The sequence below is a fragment of the Sparus aurata genome, chromosome 1 (assembly GCF_900880675.1).
Source record: "Sparus aurata chromosome 1, fSpaAur1.1, whole genome shotgun sequence".
Classification (NCBI taxonomy): domain Eukaryota; kingdom Metazoa; phylum Chordata; class Actinopteri; order Spariformes; family Sparidae; genus Sparus; species Sparus aurata.
The window spans coordinates 18,299,668-18,323,496 of record NC_044187.1 but is presented as its reverse complement, the minus strand read 5'-3'; the positions used below and the strand labels follow the sequence as shown (position 1 = coordinate 18,323,496).

The following is a 23,829-nucleotide window of genomic DNA, read 5'->3' as shown; positions in this document are numbered from 1 at the left end:
GTGCAGACACTGTTATTACAGTACAGCAGACACACTATGGAGAATGGACCCCAGAATACATAGCCCTATTGGGCAGACAAACACACACTTAAACAGTCCAGTTATAGGAACTAATGTGAGAAGTTTCTATTAATTGTTTGACAAGAAAAATGTACGATGTAAAAGTGTGACATGGTACATTCATGTATAAGGTGTGAATGAGATGTTGATAAATGTGTCATGTTGAGATGTTAATACAGCTTTCTGAATCATGTAAATACCAGTTTGGACCATATACTGAACATATACAGGTATTACAGATATTGTTGCTTTGATCTGTTCTCAACATCATTCTAGCAGAACATGATTTACTAGATACTGTAGGGGAAACCTTTTCTTTGATGTGTTGAAGGCTGCTGAGGGAGAGTAAATGATATAACAACTGGACTGTTTGGAGAAAATGTATGACGTGGGCCAGATGTCTGAACAAGTCAGACCTTTACACAACTTTAGATTTAGTTTTAGAGTTAAGTGTGGCAAGGCAAATCTATTATACATAACAGATTAGTACCCATTAGATTTAGGCTTTACTTGAAGCATGCAGCCTCATGAATGTAATGAGCCTAATGTTGGAGTTGTTTACCCTAAAGTCATGCATCGTTAAAGCTTCGACTGTCTGTGATGGTGGGGATCCTTGCTGAATTTTAAGGCATTATAGATGCCCATTCTCATTAGCAACAATTTGGAAATTTCAAATGTCTCCTACCACTAAGCTTCTGCATGACTGCAACTCAACAAATCATGCTCAAGCATTTTGGGAGCGTTTGGGGCAATGTCACATTTTCCAAAGTTTCCTCTCTGTGTGAGTGCAAGTCACTGAGCCTTTACGTGAATCAAATGTTTGTCCCTAGGATGGAATTGGATTCCCTGTTCAATAACTACATCAGCAGAAAGAGCAAATGGAGCTCGGCACACAGTATGTTGTGTTGTAGCCGTATTCCTCATCCTGCACTGTCAGCTCCACTTGGCTGCCGGTGCTGTTGAACAGTGACTCGACTGCGTTGGCACACAGCTCTTTTGAGGCATGAAATAGACTGTTGCCACACAGGTCATCAATGCAGCTGACATCAGGAAGGACAAGATCAATCTTCTTTGCTTGTTTGGCATGTGAGCCATAACCGAAGAAAGGCTGTGTTAAAAAACATTTATTTTTACTTTAGGGCATGGTTTGAACTACTGTAGCACACATTTGCATCTGTGTTAATGTTCAAAGTGGGCTGCAACTATTTACATCAAGATTCATCAGCTGATTATTTTAGTGATTTACTGATTAATCGTCCATATAATATGTCAAAAAGGGACATCTTCACATTGCTTCATTGAACTAGCTTACATTCCAAAACCCAAACTCCGTCATTTACTATCAGAAATTACAATGAAAAGTCGCAAATCATCACATTTAAGAAACTGGAACCAGCAATGACATTTTTGCTTGAAAAAATACTTAAATTATTAATTGACTATCAACATTTTTGGCAAATAATTTTCTTTCAATGGACTTATCGATTATTTGACCAATGGTTGCAGCAAAAGCAAAAATTTCTTGACCTTTCTAATTCTTTTGATGGCAAGAATTAAGGCCTTGTATAAAACTTGTCTGTCCCAGGACACTAGAATAGCAGATGAAAGTTAACACTCCACATCTGCCAAACTTTTATTGCCATTATGAGAACTTGGCGGAGCTCCAAAGCTCTTCAGCACAGAAGTGGGCTGCACCCTCTTCATTCTCACTTTACACTCCACTTTTTTGCTAGGTTGGATATAATTACCTGTGAGGTTATCAGGTAAAACTGTTTTACATGAAGGACTTATAAGACCAGATATATTCTTTTAGAGTCTGCTGAATAGAGAAACACATCTTATCTCATTTTTACAATATGTTAAGCAGCAGCAAGATGTATCACCAGCCCAATGGCATCAGCATGCTATTTAAGGTCAATGTAAATTGTTTAACAGCCTTAAATCTGTCATCACCTCATCAGACCTCTGTCATTGTGACCTCATCATCCCAAACCCCTTTATCTTGTCATGATTAAATTATAAATGCTAATTTCAGACCACAGAGGGGTTCAGTAATCAGGCCCTTTGTACTGTCACTCTTCACTGGCTCATCAATGGGCCAGACAGACTTATGACACTACCAGCAACAGTGTGTATATGCATTCATTATCTTGTTTGCCTTTGTGTGTGTTTCCTTTTCAGTTTGTGCATATGTATGTTAGAATGTGTCAGGGCAGTTTATACACCTTACATTATTGTACAAGATAGATAATTTTATTATCATTATTACTGAGCGAGGTAGATGGGTACCAATGATGTTCTGCGATGAGCGGTCTTCTCCTGGGCTGTGCACATCCCATGTGATGTTTTCAGTCCACCAGCCCTGGTAACCAAGCATGGGATGTTGCCCAGTTAGGTTGCCTTTAGAAATACATTTGAACTCTCATAACCAGGCTGGGTAGGTATGTGAGATAAACAAAGAGCTTTATTTTCTCAGTATTCTTTAATTCATGCAAAAAGAGCTGGCACTGTGTTGACCTGCTGCTTCTTTGCTACTGACCCAGTTGGAACTCTTGTACCTTTATTTAGAAAACAGCCTGTTTTATCGCTAATGCTTTGTTGGATATAAGCCTAATATACTTTTTAAGTTGTCAATAAACACTGAATAAAGGCAGTGTTGCTGATTAAAATGAAGATACACATGTATTAAAACAATAACTTAACATTTGTATGCAGTGTGTTAAGGCTGTGAGGGATGAGTTCTGCTCAGAGACATAGCAGAATTAATGCTTTCTAGAATGTTACTTGACCTGAGGTGAAGGGGGTGAAGGGAGGTCATAACGAAACCACTTTGCAGCACATTATGGAGGGAAACAGCTCAGCCGTCATCATTATTCTGAAAGGCTGCTTAAATCTCAGAAGTTGTGTGGGTTTGAGCATACTGGGGCTTCCTTCAGGTTAAGTTCTTTGCCAACTATTTCTGAACAAACACAAACGTTTTATGAGCTCTGATGAGGGAAGTTAGTAGAGATCCCAAATGGGTGACATATGTGTCACAGTGCACACACAATTTCAAGGAACAATCAGTCATCTCAGTGTATTTGATCCCCAACATTAGCTCACTTTAGCTTCAACCGGAAAAATAGAAGACACCATATGTTCAAAAATATAAAAAACAAGTATTTCATATGCTTTAACATTAGAACTGTTAAAGAGTATAATGTACTTGATCATGATATTTTTGCAATAAACTTAAACAATATATAATAGTCTAACATAAATAGAGGTGTCACATTTACTTTCTTCCACGTTTCTTTGTGTTTTCCTGCCAATTTCCTGCCTGCAACTGTTCTATTCATAAAAAAGAATTGGTGCATACAGTATGGACACTCAAACACACATACACAGATAGTAATATACTGTCCACTCTAAAGTCAAACGAATCATGTCACTCTCCAGCTTACAGTCTTTCTTCCTTTGCTATTGCAGGAGAGACGATGCGTATTGCTTCGTCAGAGTTTGCCGATGACCCCTGCTCCTCTGTGAAACGTGGCACCATGGTGAGGGCTGCCCGCGCCCTGCTCTCTGCTGTCACCCGCCTGCTCATCCTCGCTGACATGGCTGACGTCATGAGGCTGCTCTCCCACCTTAAAATTGTACGTGCGATCATCACATTATATTCTGCCAAAAGAAATGTACTTCTTCAACAGCATTCAGCAGTGTTTTTGCCGGTTGATATGGCCCTCTGACCTTACAGAGTTATGAAGCCATGCCAGCTCGTTAGTTATGTTGTGTTAGAATTGCAGTCAGAAGTGCGAGCTGGAACTCTTCAGATACTCATGTTAACATACCCAACATGTTTTGAAATGACTCCTGAAATCTTTTTGCAAGTGGTAGTATTGAGTGTATAAACAAGACTTGTATATGCAGTGTACTTAAAGATGTGGTCAGATGTTCCTGCTGCTGTGTGTAGTCCACAGAAGCAATATATGCTTTTCTCACAACCTCTGCACACATTAGCATATAGATGAGGTATGGAGTATCCTGGGAACACACATCAGATTGTACTGTATTAAAATCATAGCATTGTGCCCGGATGTGAATAAAAACACATACTCTTCCCACTGTAGAGTCATCTGAACAACACAGGTTTCTTGTTCCTTTACTTTGACAATGGCACAGTGTTTTGAGGGAGACGTTAATACATGATGTTAGAAAGAATGATATGCATTTTGTATAATCTGAAACAAACTCAGGCCTGCATGCACCTTCATTCGCTCACACTCTCTCACAAACATACACACACATTCAGAGTCCTTTTTTCAAGCTTCATTCTTGAGGCCCACAGAGGGGCTTAACTCAAGCCAGTATAAGCCCTGCCATCAAAGGCCACTTAAAAGTTATATCTCTCTCTCTTCTCTCATTTCCATTCCATTGTGCGTCGCTTTCATTAGGGATATAAAAGAGTTCGGAATCAGATTGTACGCACAGCAGGGATGGAGCTTGCTGAAATGAGACCCACTGAAAAAAGCACAATTAAATGGTTATTGTCTTTTTTAAACCTGGTTGCAATTATGCAGGAATAAAAATAGATATATTTCCACCAAAAATAAATGTATATTTTTGCTTTTATGTATTTCTCTGCACAACAAAATCCAGTCAAATCTTTGTCTGTGTGACAGGTGGAGGAGGCCCTGGAGGGAGTAAAGAATGCAACCAATGAGCAGGACCTGGCCAATCGCTTCAAGGAGTTTGGGAAGGAGATGGTGAAGCTTAACTATGTGGCAGCCCGGAGACAGCAGGTAAGAGGAAGCCCCCTGTCTCCTCTGCTCTGTCTTTCACACAAAAAAGCAAACCGCTCCTGATTTGTGTGTCACATTCAGGCACAAGGTGTTCCCTTGAGAGAGACAGCACCTTAAAGTGTCTACATTCTGGCTTTCCCTGTCTGTGATTTTGTTAGCTTTGTTTGTAAGTTGTGAGTGCAGAGCTGAATAATGGTTTAAAATATGTTCATATGAGATCACTAGTGGCTCAAATTCAAAGTCTACCGGAGAAGCAAGTGTTATGAAAACATCATGTATCTAAAATCCGACTTGCAGAGAGTGGCGGCTTCATTGACAAAATATTGACCAAGGCTATAATGAAATGCAGTTGTATCTGCTTTGCATAATTTGCATAGTCTCTTGAACCACTTAAGGAACACCGTTCCTACATAGGAACACCCTTCACTAAAGGAACACCCTTCGTAAAAATGAATAGTTTTTTTGCTTATAGTTTTAAGCATCGGATCTTAACAGTATATACTCACTGTTGGAAAGCTGAGACTGTCGCGATTATTTTAAGCCCAAAAAAGTTATTTCCAGACCATGTAATAGCCTTCTAAACTCACCATGACACAACATTAGAAAGAGCCCTCGACCGCAAGAAGCAAGAATGCCTACATACCTTCGGAGTGTTCCCTTTTTCCACAGCTACAATGTCATGCCACAATTCTTTTTTCATAGTTCGCCAAGAGTCCATAGAATGGGAATATCCATGTCATTTTACCCAAAACTAGCTAGTGTCGAACCAGCAAGAAACCCCAGGGTCTTAGCTTTCATTTGAGACCAAGATTATGTTTCTAGGTAAAGGGGAAAAGAAAAGAAAAATTGTGAACACATTTTTTTTTTTATCTTTTGACTTCAAATTTTGAGTGTAGCAAGCTGAGACCTGTGGCTATGGCCTAATTGTGTCTACTGTGTCCATAGACATACCTGAACCCTTATATCTTAGTCAGTTTATTGACATTTGAATTGGACGAAAACCTCTGTAACTCTGTGTCAGTATGTCTCAAAAAACTTGAGGGTGTTACCTTTCCAATGGTACCAAGCACATCCCTGAGTCTCAAACTATGTGGAAGCTGTCATGCTTTTAATTTCGGTATGTCGTTTTGGAGAAAGAACCTTAAAACGGGGCCGTTCATTAAGTGGTTAAGGCCACTGGGACACACAGACACTGCCATTATGGAGCAATTGAACAAGATGCAACATTTCCCTGTAGGGAAAATTTGGTTAATTTAACAGGAAATGAACCTATTTTCAGTCAGTTTCTGTACTGATGGTTGTTGCTCTATACTGCACTGACAATTCCAACACATTCAAAATAGACATGATGACATTAACAAGACGTTATGAGTGGTGTATTTCATATATATATATTGATAATTTAATATAGCTGGTAGTTAATAAATACTTGTACTTCGTAAGATTCTTATGAAACATAAAGACTACTGAAAATGATTGTTTATAATCTATTTTAGTTGAAGTAATGTTTGCTAGAATTTCCTTTTTCAGCAACATTTGAAATGACTTTTTAATATTACTGAAAATCTGCTAAATATTCACATCAGTGGATGTTTGAGAGAAGGATAACACATGAAAGTGTTTTTCAAGCATCTCCCCTGGTGTGACAAAAAGCTCTTACAAGATTTTTTCCTACAAGTGTCATGCTGGCAAACATCCAGCCTGCTCAAAGGTCCCAGAGCAAGACACTGAACTGAATTCTATTCGGCTTCCATGGTTTGCGATCTGCTGACGCTGCCCTAACTTTGTGTGTTTGGATCAGTACTAACTTATCAGATGAAACATCAGCTAATGTTTTTACATGAAATCTTTTGGACCGTTATCAGTTTGTGCTCTTTTCTGCTCCATTGTGAGATTATGATGCCATTAAATTCAGATGTCTTTTTTGCGTTTTGTTCCAACATGGAACATTTTGAGAGATGCACTGATTTCTCGTAACATATATTGTGTATGATTTTTCTGATGATGGTCATAAGAACTTACTTGAGAATGTTCTTCACCCTCTCAGGAATTGAAAGACCCCCAGTGTCGAGATGAGATGGCAGCTGCACGTGGGGCCCTTAAGAAAAATGCCACCATGCTGTACACGGCCTCACAGGCCTTCCTGCGCCACCCAGATGTGGCTGCCACACGTGCCAACAGAGATTATGTGTTCAAGCAGGTCCAGGAGGCCATAGGAGGCATTTCCAGTGCTGCTCAGGCCACCTCGCCCACTGATGAGAAACATGGCCATGCTGGCATTGGAGAGCTGGCTGCTGCCCTCAATGAATTCGATGTAAGTCGGCAAAACATTCTTTTCTACTTTCTACTTTCTATAGTCAGACTCTGATATATCTCAGCCGAGAGCGCATATCATTGACCTCTTCAAGGCGATTCTAATGAACACGTCTCAAAGCTCAGAGACGAATGTCCCTGAATGCAGTAACTGTTTTTGACACATGTACTGCAGGGGAACCTTATTATATTTATTAACAAAGTACAGCACATAACAGTGGGGAGAGCGTAGCTTGTTTTACGATAGGTGCAACAATATGATCTGACATTTTCAGGACTTGTATCTGCTATGGCTTGTTCTGCTTCTGTCATATCCTTCTCTGACATAAACAAAGACACACACATCATTGAAGTTATGTCTCTGAAACCATTTATTAGAAATACTACATAGTACTTGTACATTCATTGTTACTGTATCTACATATTCTTTCACACTGCCACATTTGATATCTGAATAAACATTAATTTTCAATGTCAAGACACAACATATTTATGTGATACTTTATATCTCTCACACACTCACTGAGCTATATATGTATGGTGCTTCGAGTGGTATTTTATTCCCTTCTTATTCAGTCAACCGTAACTTTCCTCACTTTCTCTACACTTTGATGTGTAGCCTTAATCTACACAAACAAAACAAGCTGAACTCATCTGTGCCCAAAGCTTCATCTGCAAACATGATTAGCTGCTGCCATCTAGTGGTTTAACATTGTTGGTGAACTATTGGTTCAGGATTTCAAGCTGACTTTTTTACCCACATGCATACAAGCATGCATAAGAACTAGTTTTTAGTTAAGGTAGTACTTTTTAAATCTAAAGCAATTATATTTTAGATTTTATCTGGTGTAATTCTCCCCTGAGCTTGTGTCATGACTGATGGCACCCAGACTGTACTTGCATATACACTTACATAATACACATTAAATGACATATTTAGAGAAATTTTGAATAAATGATGCACATAATTTCTTTCTTCAACAGCAGCATTACATCAGGTCAATCAACAGTCAGCTTCTCCCTGATAATGTTTGTATAATGTATAGATTATGTCAGCGATATAAGAAATATTGCAGAATTTTCAGGACAGGATCATTTTCCCCTTCTCGTTATAAGATAAAGCTTCTAACAAACAGCTAAATTGTCCACTATTTACAGGTATGATTTTCATGAAATTGCCAACGGTGATTCGTTTAGTGCAGTGCATGCTCTATAAAAGACCACAGCCATGGAGAACACACTGCAAACTTTATGATTAACAAATCCTTTTGTATAGCCCCAAAGTAAAAATGCTTTGTCGTAACATTAAAAGCATACCCACTGCACCTTTATGATTTGAAGTAGAGTGCACTATCCATCCAATCTCATACTTCATTGCCATGGCAGCACAGTTGATAGAAATTTACCTCAGCGCAGCTCTTAAAGACAAACAAAAGAACCCTTGCGGATAAGTAGAAAAAATATATGAAATAAGGACAGTAAAAACTGTCACATGTATGCATTCAAACAGACAGAATATATATACAGTAGGTTGTTTATGCAGTCTACTTTTAAAGTGCTTGCCGGTTAATGCCTTCTCTACTACTATAAGTACAATGTGCATTAGAGTTCAAGTAAGGAACAGCCACAGGATATATTCGGTCGGTGATCAGGGAAATCACAGCTGTGTGTACAACCCTTCTCATCCAGCAGCAGCAGCAGAGGCAGTCTTACCGTTTGTTGTTACAATTGTTTGTGATCTTAATATTTTCTCATCATATCAGTTGTCCATTTCAACTGTTTATGTGTTGAAAAATTGCTTCTAGATAGATTATTGTGCTAGTTGCATTTGAGTTTTCACACTAAATCAAAACGGGCTACACCAGCTGGCCGCCTATGTGTGGCCCCCGAACTATTAATCCTTCACCATGTGTTTTTGTTGAGTCTGCACGCGTATACCGGGACTTGTCTCCATGCCAACGATACACAGGCAGCTGGGTCACTCACTGCTGCAAGCACAATTTTCACTTTCGTTTTGGAGCAGTTTGCTATTGACATTTTGCCGGCTGTAGGAGCCTCTAAATTGCACGAAAATGGTATGTTCCAAGTTCACTGCTTAAAGAAAAGTGGACAGTGAAAATTGGCAATTCGAAGAAGAATGGACTGAAAAATGTGCATTCATTCTCCCTCCAACCAGCACAAGACCCATGTGCTTAATATGCCTGGAGACTATAGACAATTTGAAATGGCATTAAGAGACTAAGCATAGGAATTTGAGGAGACATTTCCTAAAAGTTCAGAGGTAAGAACAACAAAAAATAAATGCACTGAAATCGTCATATCAAGCTTCAAGTAGGATTCTTTTCACATCTATGACACAACAACAAAAAAGCAACAGAGTGCTCACTGAGAGACTTAGAAACGTTGTTTTATTCAACCAATTTAATTTGTCAAAATGGAAATGACATTTTATTTCAGTTTGTATTGTTGTTGTTGTTTTGCTTTTGTTGTTATTTTTGTTGTTGTTTTTGCTATATATATGTGTATATATGTGTGTTTGTGTATATATATACACACACACACACACACACACACACACATATATATATAAACACACAAACACACACACACATATACACATATATATATATATATACATATACATATGTATGTATATATATACATATATATATATATATATATATATATATATATATATATATATATATATATACATCTAAGAAAAAATACTATATCGGGATATATATCGTTATCGGGATATAAAATTAGCTATATCAAGATATAAAATTTTGTCCATATCGCACAGCACTTCTTTGAGTCATTGAAAAAAATCTTTATGGCCCTTTAAGATTTGTATTTGAGTACCCCTGGGCTACACACTGCAACTGCCCCTGTTACTCACTGGGACCAATACTATAGTTTCATGTTCCTCTAAACCATCTGGTCCGGATCTGTCTGCAAAATCTGTAACTGTTTTGATTATATACTTATATAATCAAGCTTGTTTTGCTCTCATGTTAACGAACATGTCCACATATGCCTTCAAAGTACATCTAAAACTCATGTTAGCTCTTGAAAACCTTGCATAAAGTTGTATAGTGCCAGTGTTAATGAACTGCAGCAAAATCTTCTTTGCTACCTGTAAAATGCATCAGAGAAATGCAGAGGAAGAAACAGAAGAAAGAAGTATAATCTAGCTCTACTATGTATACTAATAATAATATCACAGGAGCTTAATAATTTCAGCAAGTAGGGGAAAGAGTTGTGCAATCTCACCCACATTTATATATCCACACTGTTGTGGTTTTGGAGATCACAATTACATTTAATGAGTAAACGCTATCACTTCAGTTACAATGTTGTGTTTGATTACATAAATTACCAAGTACTGTAATTATGGATGCCATCACCTTCAAAGGAAGAAAATTGTAAAGTAAGACATAATGTGCAGACTCTTATGTGAGACGAAGGTAGTTAATCTCTTAATCATACAAGATCAGCCGCAGTGAGTGGTCTGATTGCATCTGCAATCACAGACAGCAGAGGAGTTTCTCATTAAAGTCTTTTTGTTTATGATTTCTTTAGGAGTGCAACGGCATGACTGTTTTGATACAGGTTAAATAATGCACACATACAAACTGGTAAAGTTTTATAAAAAGATGATCATACTCACAAATTATGTGTAAAGTAACCATCCCTTTGATTTGGTTTAAGGTAAATAATGTCACATGTACTGTATGTAATGCTGATAAACACACTTATAGAGGAACAAAAAGAAAAACAAATGACGCTTGTATACAATTTTAAAAGATGTGATACCTTAACCTGCAGTTTGAGTTTATTTTACCATGATGTATGCAGATTTCTCAACATAAGCTTGGTGATATTGATTTAACTATAATCAGAGCAGCATACTTTAACACTTCCTAGACGCTACATGTTTTTTTTTCTTCTTTGACCATATGTATCTTTCCCAGTTCTTTTGCTGTTTAGCATGTGATTACAAACCACAATGCTCTGTTGCAGTGAAGGTTGCTAATTTATGGCATGTGAGTGACCTCTTGTGGTAATGTTGCAGAATTGCAACCAGCTTCTATTTTGTCTTAATGCTGCTACTGTGGGGCCACATGTCACACCAGTAGGGTAAAACATAGACACAAACACATTAAATGAATAACTTAAAGCTATCTAGTGCTGAAGGCTCAGACGCTTTGAGAAGAACAACATTTTAGTTTTCTCGTAATCTTCTACCCTGTTACTCTGCATGAGGCCGTGGCCTATAGTAATCACATCAACTCTGTTTTTATGTAAAACAGTGTGGCTTTTTACAAAAGCAAAAGACCTGCATAATTTAATTCTATTGGGCAGACAGGCAGACAGGCAGCAGTTAAATGAGACAAATTGCCCTTTGCTTAGCCCTCTGTGCTTGCCTAAAGCTTGTGCATGTTTAATTCTTAACTTACCACAGAGACACAGACCATAGTCAGATCCTCTCAGAATAGTAATGACTTGATTCTGAGCTGTGAGGCATGGCACTTGCGGGATTGTGTTTGCGACTGTGCCTGTGCTCATTCATTTATATGTGTTTGTTTGTAAAGCACATACAATTGTGCATATAACTTGGATTGTATATGTTATTGTAATACATTGATAGAATGATCACTCGCATGCATGCTGGCTTTGTTTCCAATAATGAAGACTCTCCTTATACTGTGGAGTTGGATGATTGCACTTGTCTGTATTGGGGTGCTTCACCCTATCCTAAGTCAGCTTTGATCTGTTACTCTTTCTTTGGCCCATCGCGGCGGTTGTAGGCTTGGATGGCAGACGTGACTACAGCACAGACACAGCCTCGGATAGACACAGCCTATCAAAACAAAAAAAAAAAAACTTTTAGTAATTGAGCTTTTTAGGATTTTTTAATGTGATAGTGCTCAATTCTTTAGAGGATTTTAAAGAGTGGGTAAGGACAAGGTGTTATCTCAGCCAAACAATCAGTTTACACAGTCTATTCATTAGGACTCCTTTATTCTCTATTCTATCACATATGTTTCGTACAGCCTCTTTCACTCACTTGTTACAGGATGTGTAGTTGTACAAAGATATATATGTTTGTCTAAATAATATCAATAATTGAGTCTGACACTTACTCAGGAATATAGAGTCCGGATCACACTGTAAACAAGTTTTCCTTTGTTGTGGACTGAAGAAAAGAGCGCAGAACACCTCTCATTTTCTCTTTGTCAATGCCCAGAATATGCACTCATCTGAAAAAGCAGCACAACAACAAAGACCGGAATAAAGATTACCTTCCATATGGATTCTATTCCACATTTAACTGGGGGAAAAAACACCTACATGACTCTGTAGGTTTTTAAAGGATGATTGTGGCTCAGATGCCACTAAAATGAAAATAGCAGAGATGTTGAATGCATTGCCTGAACTGCTCCAGAACGTGTACAGTCTGTGGCACAAAAGGTTACCCACGATTTTTAAATGCAGGGTGCAGATGCAGATCTATAGCTAGAGTGAAATGGCAACTTGTGAATAAGACAAGAAAGAGGAGATGACCTCATCTAAAACATTTTACTGACACCTAGAATTAGTTTGGTATGAGTCAACTTAGGACACTGAGATGCAAGATCTATTAGGAGAGAAAGGGAAGGTCACATTAGTTCAAATTCACTCAATTTCAGTGACGTTTGGCATATAACAGAGGCAACACGAACTCCCACCTCCACCTTTTACCTTTAAACGTACTACAAGGAGTGTTTAACTGGTGATGAAAGAGTCTCAATTTAATATTGATTCCTCTCTTAGCTTTTCTTAATGCCTTCCACCAGGTAAGATTCTGATCACAACTTTGGCTTTGTCAACTAAATGACTATCATGAATCAATAAAATCTGTTAGCTGAAGGCTTACATCTCTCCTAGGTGTATGAATGGTAATGAAACAAAGTTTACTTTGTGTAACTATGATTATATATAGTTATCTATCTTACATAGTCACAAAGATATATAATTTTCATCGCTATGCGTCCTGGAAACAGCATGCCCTAGGCAGATCAAGATATTTACAACAGGTGGCAGTGGTGCTCATACTGCTTTTGTCCACAGGAGGTGCTGGAATCAACAAAATATGAGAGTTCCTTGTAGATGCGTGAAAAGAGTTCCTCATCAAATGTATTTGGAAGGGTTTCTTTTCAGATCTTTTCAATCTGTGAACATTGTCAACAGTTAGTTTGCTATCGAAATGTCAGTTTTCCAGTCTGATAAAAATGTGATTGAGCTTTCTCTCTGTTAAAAATGAGGCAGACAACACAATCCAAACACACATACTTATAGTGTGTTTGTGTATGTGTGTAGTGTGTGTGTGTGTATAGTGTATATACATTATTCACTATATACACTATACATATATGTATATGTATATGTATATATATATATATATATATATATATATATATATATATGTATATGTATATGTATATATATATATATATATATATATATATATATATATATATATATATATATATATATATATATATATATATATATATATGTCGGGTGTTCCAATCACTTCCATGCCCACAGGTGTATAAAAGTAAGCACCTGGGCATGTAGACTGTTTCTACAAACATTTGTGAATAAAAGGGTCACTCACAGGAACTCAGTGAATTGTGGAAGTGATTGGGAACGACAGCAACTCAGCCACGAAGTGGTAGGCCACGTAAAATGACGGAGCAGGGTCAGTGGATGCTAAGGTGCATAGTGTGCAGAGGTCGCCAACTTTCTGCAGAGTCAATCGCTACAGACCTCCAAACTTTATGTGGCCTTCAGATTAGCTCAAGAACAGTGCGTATAGAGCTTATGGAATGGGTTTCCATGGCCAAGCAGCTGCATCCAAGCCATACACCAACAAGTGCAATGCAAAGCGTTGGATGCAGTGGTGTAAAGCACTCCGTTGTTTTTCAGGAGCTGGGCTTGGCCCCTTAGTTCCAGTTAGTGTTGTCCTATACCAAAAATATGACTTCGGTACGATACCTGCCTAAAATATCTCGATACCGATACTGAAACGATACCACGTTTGCAATTTGCATTTCGTGATGATAAAGTTCAAACTCTGGATTATTAGCCTGCAAACTACATTAGTGCACTAAAGTGCAACACAAATGACCCAGACCTGGTGGAGGTCTGTGCTAATCAGACCATATTCTAATAAAATTACAATATATATTATAAATTATTGACAAAAATGTACATGCTATAATTATATTACTAGTACTGATTGACTTAGTGGTGTTGTTGATCAGCATACTTGAGCACAGCAGCACATGTTATGGTAAAGTTGATGTTACCAGTGTGAACGTTGCGTTTGCATACAGAGATGTGTGGAACCACATTGGACTGTTAAACAGTTAGCTTTACCCCTGACTGCCTCGTGCAACTCTGATGGTAAAAAAAGTTTGCTTCTCACAAAAAAAAAACCTTGCTTGACTTCCACCCGAGGGATATTAATGTTATCTATCGCTAACCTGCAGCTCTTTGAACTCTTTGAACAAGTCCGCATGCCTGTCAGCTACATGTTTCGCCGAGTTGGATGTGTTGGCTCCTTTCACCTTTCTAGTATCAGTTTACCGTGCAACACTAGTTCCAGTGAAAGGAACTCTGAATGCTTCAGCATACCAAGAAATGTTGGACAATTCCATGCTCCAAACTTTGTGGGAACAGTTTGGGGATGGCCCCTTCCTGTTCCAACATGACTGTGTACCAGGGCACAAAGCAAGGTCCATAAAGACATGGATGAGAGAGTTTGGTGTGGATGAACTTGACTGGCCTGCACAGAGTCCTGACCTCAACCCGATAGAACACCTTTGGGATGAATTAGAGCAGAGACTGAGAGCCAGGCCTTCCCATCCAACATCAGAGTGTGATCTCACAAATGCGCTTCTGGAAGAAAAAAATCCCATAAACACACTCCTTAACCTTAAGAAGAGTTGAAGCTATTATAGCTGCAAAGGGTGGACAGACGTCATATTAAACCCTATGGATTAAGAATGGGATATACACACACACTATATTGCCAAAAGTGTGTGTATATGCTTGTTTGAAAAATAACTCATACAGAGTCCTAGAGTACATCAGATAATAATGGTGAGGTTGACCTTCGGATGTCTTGTTACTTGAGCACTTTGTTGACTAAAATAGTGACAATTAGATAGCATGTGATCCAAATAATTTTCTATTCACCTAGCACCAGTCTTGACCGATTCAGGTGTTGCACTAGCAGTGAGGGATTTAACACTCTTGAAATGGGTTTTAGTATTGCGGACACGCTCTGCTTTTTTGGTACGGGTGGAACAGAATTTGAAGAAGGCCACCTTTAAATTCGCTATGCAGGAAAAGCCCTGTCATGTTGGAATGAAAGTCTTTATTTGGGGATCTGAGCTCAGTGGAAGGACAGATGGAGTCAAGGCCTTAAGGGTATGTGGGTAAAGACACACTGTTGCACACGCAAGCATAGATTCTTAGGTCACAGCACACACTTACACTGTGTAGCATTTCCATTTGATTTTACAAACTTACAAATATCAGAAGCTGGTGGAGTGGAGTCTTCATTGCAAATATTGAGATGCACAAGGTTTTTTTTTATCATGAAGGTGATATATCTGCCTCATGTAAATGATGTGTACCCTCGTACATGTAGAAAGTTCTATTTCTGAAGAGGACTGGTCACTATCTATTTGAGTTTTCATATGCAGGCAGGAAATGGACAGACTGCCACTCTCTCCCTCTCACCAGCACATTTTAATATGCAAAAAATCTCTCTTTGTCTCCCTGTAATTCTCCCGCTTAAAGCCTCCTTATCTTTGTACAGTCAAAAGCAAGAAGCACCTGATATGGCCCTTTAGAATTATGACTCTACTGGTCTCTCCCACTTTCTCACACTTATTTGAAGTGTCACACACAAAGGCATCAGCATTGTGAAGAGCAACAAAGTAAGTACTTCTGATAGATGCCTTTTTTAGTATGAAGAAATACAAGATACACTATGACTCTATGCTAATTTAACCGAGCTAGGAACACACTGCCAGTTCAAGTATGATTTATGGAAGGCCTTCTTTTCATTTCTCTGCTTTTGCTGCTGCCTTCGATTAGATGAGTCAAGAGGATAGGACGGGGATTGTGTCTTTTAACATAATTGTGATTGCATCAAAATAATTGCACCGTGCTCAGCGCTCCTTCTTCTCTTTCAACCAGCAAATTAAATGTACCTCTTTCTGAACAGGGTCTTCTATTGCGTTTGCATTTGGAAGTTTTTTCTCATTATTATGTCGAGTTTGGCCCACCACTGTGTCATTTTTGTGTCACATCTGCTTAGGTTGGATCAATGCAAACAGGTGGTCAAAGGTGCAGCTGTTCAAATACATTAGCTTCAGGCTCAAAGCATACAGTATGTTAACACAACAGCCAGCAGATGGCAGTGTTTAATTACTTTCATCACTCCGTCGTTTCCCTCTCTTCATTCCCCACTCTCTCTCTCTCTCTCTCCGTCTTTTCCATTTTTATCCTTTTTTCCTTCAAGTCCTTAGAAACAGAGGTTTTCATTCCAGCTTATTCTCTACCAAGAGCTAGAGTCTGCGTCACATTGTATGGTTTTGTAACATTAACGAGATGGAAGCTATCTTTTGATGCCGAGATGTTTTGATGTATGTAGATCCTTGAATTGAGCTTTGTCAAAGAGAATTTGATATTAGAGTTCAGCAGATACAGCCTTGACAATCTGACCCTTCAGCCTACGTCCGCCTGGATAGTAATGATTTCCTCTCCTCCACATGCCCGCAAAAACAGGACGAAACCGTCAGCAGACCTGTGCCGTATCCCAGTCCTGTTGTGTCATCACAGCTCTTGTGTACCTGCAGCTATCTGACATAAAACCACAGTGAATGGTGCTCAGCTGTATGCACTGTATGCACACACACTGGAGCACATTTACACACAAAAACACTTTTCATTCACACACAGTGCAGACATGCATACACTGCCAGAGCATAGCTTTGCGCCTACGGCAAAGATCCAAGTCGCACCAGATCATTTTACCATGTTTTTTTACTTCCATCTGCTTGTCCTCTCCCTTTTTCTTCTTTTTTAACGGGGTTATTTATACAGCATCTCACTCTCACTCCCCCCTCACCTCTCTGTCGTCTTCTTCCTTCCTCCTTTCTCTCTCTTTGCTCCATTTCTCTCTTTTGTTCTCATTGTCTGTTGTGTCTCGAACCAACAAGGGTGTTTGAAATGTGAGTGTACTTACATGCACAGTCTGATTCGGCAGTGGCATTTTCATGCAAAACTCTTCCTCTATATATTGCAGGGCCTGTAGTCACACTGCACAAGCATATGCCATTCCTAACTCATTCCTGCATACATTATAGGCTAACTATAACTGGATTTACTTGCTAGCTCAGGGAAAGTGTGCATGACAGCCAGTCCTTTGAATCCCACTGTGGCAAGCTTTGCTTCCAAGTGTAAGTCGCTTTCTGAATGCTGCATGCGTCCATCTGTGCGATGACAAGTAATCAACCACGTTTATGTTTATGGCACAATGTGCCGAGACTTGAATTACAGCTAATATGGGAATTCCACAAAACATCATAGACCAGTGAGCAAAGGCTGATGTCTGTTGTCCTTCTTTTTTCTTTCAAAACAACCCTTTATGAAGATACGCTTGTGGTTTTCCTTTTTGGGAGTTTACATTCTCCCCTCGGAATTTGGATGGATTTCTTTCTCTTGTATCATGAACAACATGCACGATAGATGGGCTCCTTATGGTTAGCGCGAGCACAGTGACTGCCCAGCGATGACCTTTTCATGTGGTTGGCTTGTGTATGATATGCTACTGAGCCAACCTCAGAGAAACAGTGGCTGGAGAGCAAACCCGACTCTAATGTATGTAGATGTATTCCTAACTGAGGGATAGCTTTCTTGGTAATTGCTATATCAATCTGAGCACTCCTATCCTTGCTGTCTCATTTCAAGCTCTCTCTTATTTCTCTCCGGTTTTCCTCTTTCCTCTCTCTCTCTCACTCACACACACATTTACTCGTGCTCAGACACACACGCAGAGTCTGATGCCTGCTGCTCTCTCCCTCTGCATTGTCCCCCCCCCCCCCCACCCAGATTTTTCACTCTCCTTGACTCACATTGATTCAGCGCTTGAACATGTGGGTGTTCAACACATTCCTTAGTTGCCTGTGAGAAACTGGCAGAGAGGAAACTGTATATCCTCATCATCGCACCATCTCATATTTGCTGCGGAAGGTCAGACATAAACATGCACAGATGCGCAATCATGTACAAATGCGAGCGGACCCCAAGCATTAATAACAGCATCGAACACAACGGCAAGAGACAGTGTTATTGACAAGAACCCCGTTGTGTTCAATAAAACTCCACTCCCACTGTCATTTTCACCTTGGCTGAGCCACGTGTAAGCCCAGAGGTACGGCTCTAAATTACGACATCCTCTGTCTGCCGATTAAAACACTGCCTCATTCTCCATGGACAGATGCACCTGTCAGAAGAAATATGAATAGGGGAAGTAAGCTGAAGTAATGGGACATGACCGGGGAGATAGAGAAGTATTGGTTTGTTTGTCGCTGTACAGTAATTAGCCACTGCCTGTCTTGTCTTGATGGCAATAAGTCAAGCTGTGGAGGAGGCGGTCATTGGTAAACGGGATTTGGAGATCCATACTAGTTACAGTGGGAGCTTATAGCCTCAGGTCCATTGTGATCAGCCTTTCTTTTTACCATGAAGCTCAGTTTGCAGCTTTCAGGAATTACTCAGCTCTTCTTGTTTATCTCCAGTTATAGATTCAGTCTTGTTAGATTAGACTGACTGATGCTCTGCCAAAGCACTTTGGCAATTTGAATTTACATGTCTCCACAATGCAGTAGACACACTGAAAGTACTTTAGGACATTTATCATAATACATGAGATGTTTAACCATAACAATACCTCCTCTATATATTCCCAGATTTTCAAGCTTGGCTTTCATTTTTTCTCTGTTAGTGTTGCTTGTTATAAGCAAAAGTCACGCTGTTTTCTTTTGGCTCGTCTTCACAGTTAGAAGGAGGGAAATGATTAACAGAGTGGTTAGAGTATATTCTACCACTCTCTCAATATATGGACAGCCACCCTAAATTGAATGGCAACAGCAACCAGAGTGAAATATCTTGGTGAATCTCCAGCCTTCTCTAAGGATAAAACTCTTGGGATTTGATTTCTGTGTGGGTGCAGCAAATTACTTTTTTTTGAAAAGGTATCTTGTCTTCCAGTCAAGGTCTTCTATGTAGGAGCCCCACCTGCCAGTTTGCCCACTCAGCTCAGTTCAGTTTCATGGATTTGGGGGCATTACATATACAGTATATGTAAGCAGGTACACACATATACACACATATACACACATGGACACACAGACACATGGGTAACAGGCAACATGTATCAACCCGGATTCTAGTTTTGCCCATAGGAGCAAGGTTAGAGTGAACAGTCTTCTGTTGAAACACAAACAGACAAGGAAGGTCGGAGACAGTATCTCTGTTTAGGGCCATTCTTACTGTCCTTGCAAGCCAGGCAAAGCTAAAGTATTTTTCAAAAGGTTTTGATATTTTTTTCTAAAATGCACTATTTTCTGCCCACACATTCTCTCTGCACTTCTCTGAACAGTAATAAGGGCATGCGCATGCGAGAATCCTGTTATGAAGGCTAGCTTTTCTGCAAAGGGATATATCTGGCAGGGAACTCCTGGTGGATTTGAGACAAAACCTAACCAAAAGATTATAAATGAGCTGCTTGTCTGATTTTCACTCTCCATGTTGCTAAGCTAAGCTCCCCTACCTCAAAGTGTGACTGTATAGAAATGCAAAGTAGTTTCTTTTCTCAAGACAAAATTCTACAGACATTCCCACAAAGTAAATATGATATAAAATTCTCTACTGACATACGTTCTTGTGAAACTTCATATTGCAACCTTTTTAAATATGCTTAGCCGTAAGTATCCAGCAATCATTAATTTATACAGTACAAGACAGTGTTTTTTTCTTTTTCTCAGAGACTGATAAACCTGAGGCATTGAGGGGGTGTACAGTCTCTCAGGGGGTAGAAGAGGCCTCCACTGCCTGGAAGTGAGATAGTGGCATTGCCTCTGGGATTTACCAAACTACTTTTGAGAAATTTAATTCACAGTAGGTTCAGGTAGTCATACCTAAATTCAGAGTTGGCAGCCTTAAGTTACCTTATTTGGTTCTGTAGATAAGTCAGCAGATCTACAGGACATCTATTCATACTCAACTAAGAGCTACAGTTGTGAATTTGATTTGGGGTGGCAGATCAGGACAAAACTATTTGACATTTTGGCATTATGTCAGTAGACTTCACAAACAGATAGGTGGATAGAAATATTGAGTGGCTGCTTTATAAAAAGCCAGTAACAATCAGTCTTCTTCACTGGAGCTGAAATTGAGGCAGCCAAAGAAAGTACCGACTTTAAATAACACACCATCAATTGTGTGCTACTGTTCTTCAGCAGGACTCCCCATGATGCACAGGCTTGATTCAGTTCAACTTTAGGCAGTTATAAAAATACTTGCACAGCCAGGCAAGGGTTTTGATTAGCTTGGGAAACCAACCAATAACTACAGTAAGCCCACCTGTTTCAATAGTGCAGCACACAGAAAAACTCTCTAATTTGGCCCTGTGGCTTCCAGAATGGAAGAGATGCCCCATATCCCTGATCTACGTTTAGAAGAAGCACTAATGCACCAGTGAAGTTGCCTCTATGAGTGTAGCTTTGTTGACAGGCCAATTTAGCTGTCATTTTGAGATAATGGAGTGTTCCGTGGCAGTAAGTACATCCGCATAGAGCGATGATCCAGAGCCCAGCCCCCCCCACATCCTACCAGAAGACACTAACTCTGCTCTGGTTCTTTTTTGTTCCCTGACACTTTAAAAAAACAAAAAAAAAATCATAACTTTCAGACATTTTCAGACTGCAACTACTTTTTAATGCAAAGTTTAAAGCAGTATTTTCCATCAGACCAAAGCACAAAACAAAAACATTAACTTCCCTGAAGGACAAAGGTGTTCCCATTACCAAGATGTCAAGTTTAGGTTCTCATTAGACTCCTGTTTTGATCATTTCAAGGTTTAACACGGTGGGTTCAAGTAACATTTTCTTTCAATTTGTGCCATTTTCTTTTGAGGTGTGTGCTGAAAAGAAAATCCTCCTTGAATGATAACTTAGCTAGAGTCAATTAATGCCTTTCCTCTCATCAGCATAGTTTTCATTGTCAAGACTTTTGCAGCAATGAAATTGAGTGCACCTCTCATACTCTTGCTTTCCGATATTATGTCTTCATCTTGTTAGTTCCACATCTTTTTCCTTCATCCCTTTTCCGGTCTTTTAAATCTTGTAACGGTGCCTACTAAATCATCCGCAGTGTGTACATTGCCATTGTGTGTAGTTGTTCACTCACTTTCAGCCTCAATGGCATCCAATAGCAAATAAGTCTTGGCTGAAGGTTGTGAGCCTCTTCTGAATCTTTCAGAAGCTGCAGCAGTTAAATGAGAAACTTTTGAAAATGATCCGTTCTTCCTTGCCAAGACCACTGGCTGCCTGTTCCTCATCCCCGTTGCCTCTCCACACAGAGGTAAATACCCAGCTGCATATTCGCTAGTGGATGCACCGCCGATACAGCCCGCATTAAGCAATTCATCTGAAATCCAAACAAACGACTGAACATCAAACAAATGACTGCACATCTTGAGTTAAAGACCATGATGTAATCTGCCTGTGTGAAAACAGCGTGTGGTTTCATGATCTAAAGCTTTTCATGCTAAGCAAATAAGGAAGTGACTGATGTAGAAAATATTATTTGCAAATTTACTGCCGGTCTCATTCTTTTCTGCTGCCTTTGCATCAAACCCTTAATTCTTAATTCTATTAAATGCTAGTTCAGTGGGGTGTCCTGGTTCAGTCTGGTAGTACAAATGACACAGCCCTGTTTCTTGCTGTGCTGCTGCCTCACTGACGGCTTTCTTTTTAAACATTTGTTCTCTTTACCATTCTCTCTCTCTCTCGCTCTCTCTTTAATGTGATTGAAGCAAACTCTTTTAAACATCATGGAGTCAATGAACATTTAAAACAAACATTTAAAAATTAGTCGAAGGCAGAGCTAATTTTCATCCTTTATCCCTGAGCAGATGTTAAAGGTGCCCTGCAGAGTCTTTTAATAACAACATCCCATTGTTTCTCACTAAAACACATTTTGTGCATCCTTGAGGTTTAACAAACATTTTGCCCTCCTCATAAAGTATTTGCAAAGTATTTAGCATTGTAAATCTTGCATGGTTTCTTACCATGTGGACAAGCTGATGGTCTTCCTCGTAACTGCCTTTCTGCCATGTCTAGATAAGTGGAATGGTCTGCCATTGGCAGTGTGTTTCGTGTCAATGGCATGTACATGAGACAAAACAGGGACGCAGTAATCAAAAGACAAGACAAAAAAAACAAAAAAGAACAGCTCCATAGAGCTACTCAAGGTCAACAGCTGCACAGGATATCTCTCAAAGCAGCCCTAAATTCAAATGAAATGATGGAATGACATGTTTTATAGAAAACTCTAACTAAAACTTCCTCACAGTATTGTATAATATAGCAACAGACAACATGCCTTTAATATAACACATACACCCACCATTAATAAAGTTAAAACCAGACACAGTGGAAACCTAGATGGCTGGTCTCTGTGTAGTCAGTGTGCCCCTGAGGACAACATTGAAGACCTATTCATTTTGAAGTTGCAATCAACACTCTGCTGACTACAAGTGTTACTTCATCACGATTTCAGTAAGTCAAGGACAGACTAGCCTGTTTCATCTGTGGTCCAGACAAAACAGAACAAAAAGAGGAGTTGAATATGTGGTTGGTCAGGTTAAGATTACGTTTGGCAAAGGGGTGGGATACAATAAAGGACGAGGGGCAGAGTGATAAACCAATCTTGCACTTTTAATCTGTTGTCACACGTCTAATCCATCAGTCACAGCTTCAGCTGTACTGTGAAAGAGCAGTGAGCACTGACATCCCTGATGTTAAGAATGCAGCCAGATGAAAGGCATATATTCCAGTAATAGAGCATATTCATAGGATATTTTAAGTCTGGCTGTAGACTTTAGGGCATTTCAGAATTAAGAATTAAGATTGCAAATGAGATTGTGGCTTGTACTTTGCAGGAAATAGACGCTGATCCCCTACCTCTAGACTCAGTTATAAGGTGATATATTTTTTCCCAGCCAAGTAATTCTGTCTACAACGACAAGGGTAAGTACATTGTTACACTATCCTATTGGGCAATAGATAGATAGATAGATATATAGAAACAGTAGAAACATGTCCTCAAGATGTTCATTTTTAGCAAGAAATGCTTTTTTTGAAGTCCCAGAAACCATTGTATGAGGTGCTGATTTTGAGAACAGGTGATTTGGACGAAAGAGAAAGAGTGAAAGTGCCTGGGTCTTTGGGAGGGACAAAGGCAGTGACTAGCAGTATAATTTCTCTATTGAAGGTGTGGCAGTGACTGAGGTGTTGGGTTATCGTTTTACCAGACAGAA

General features: G+C 39.3%; 1 protein-coding gene across 2 annotated transcripts in view; it reads left to right on the top strand.

Moving 5' to 3' along the window:
• ctnna2 (catenin (cadherin-associated protein), alpha 2) overlaps positions 1 to 23,829 on the top strand; it is a 383,489-nt gene that overhangs the window by 70,428 nt on the left and 289,232 nt on the right. For both annotated transcript variants that reach the window (XM_030412821.1, XM_030412835.1), the window contains exons 4-6: positions 3,529 to 3,695; positions 4,722 to 4,841; positions 6,889 to 7,155. In XM_030412821.1, the coding sequence (XP_030268681.1) occupies positions 3,529 to 3,695; positions 4,722 to 4,841; positions 6,889 to 7,155 (554 nt within the window). The remainder of the gene's footprint in view (positions 1 to 3,528; positions 3,696 to 4,721; positions 4,842 to 6,888; positions 7,156 to 23,829) is intronic.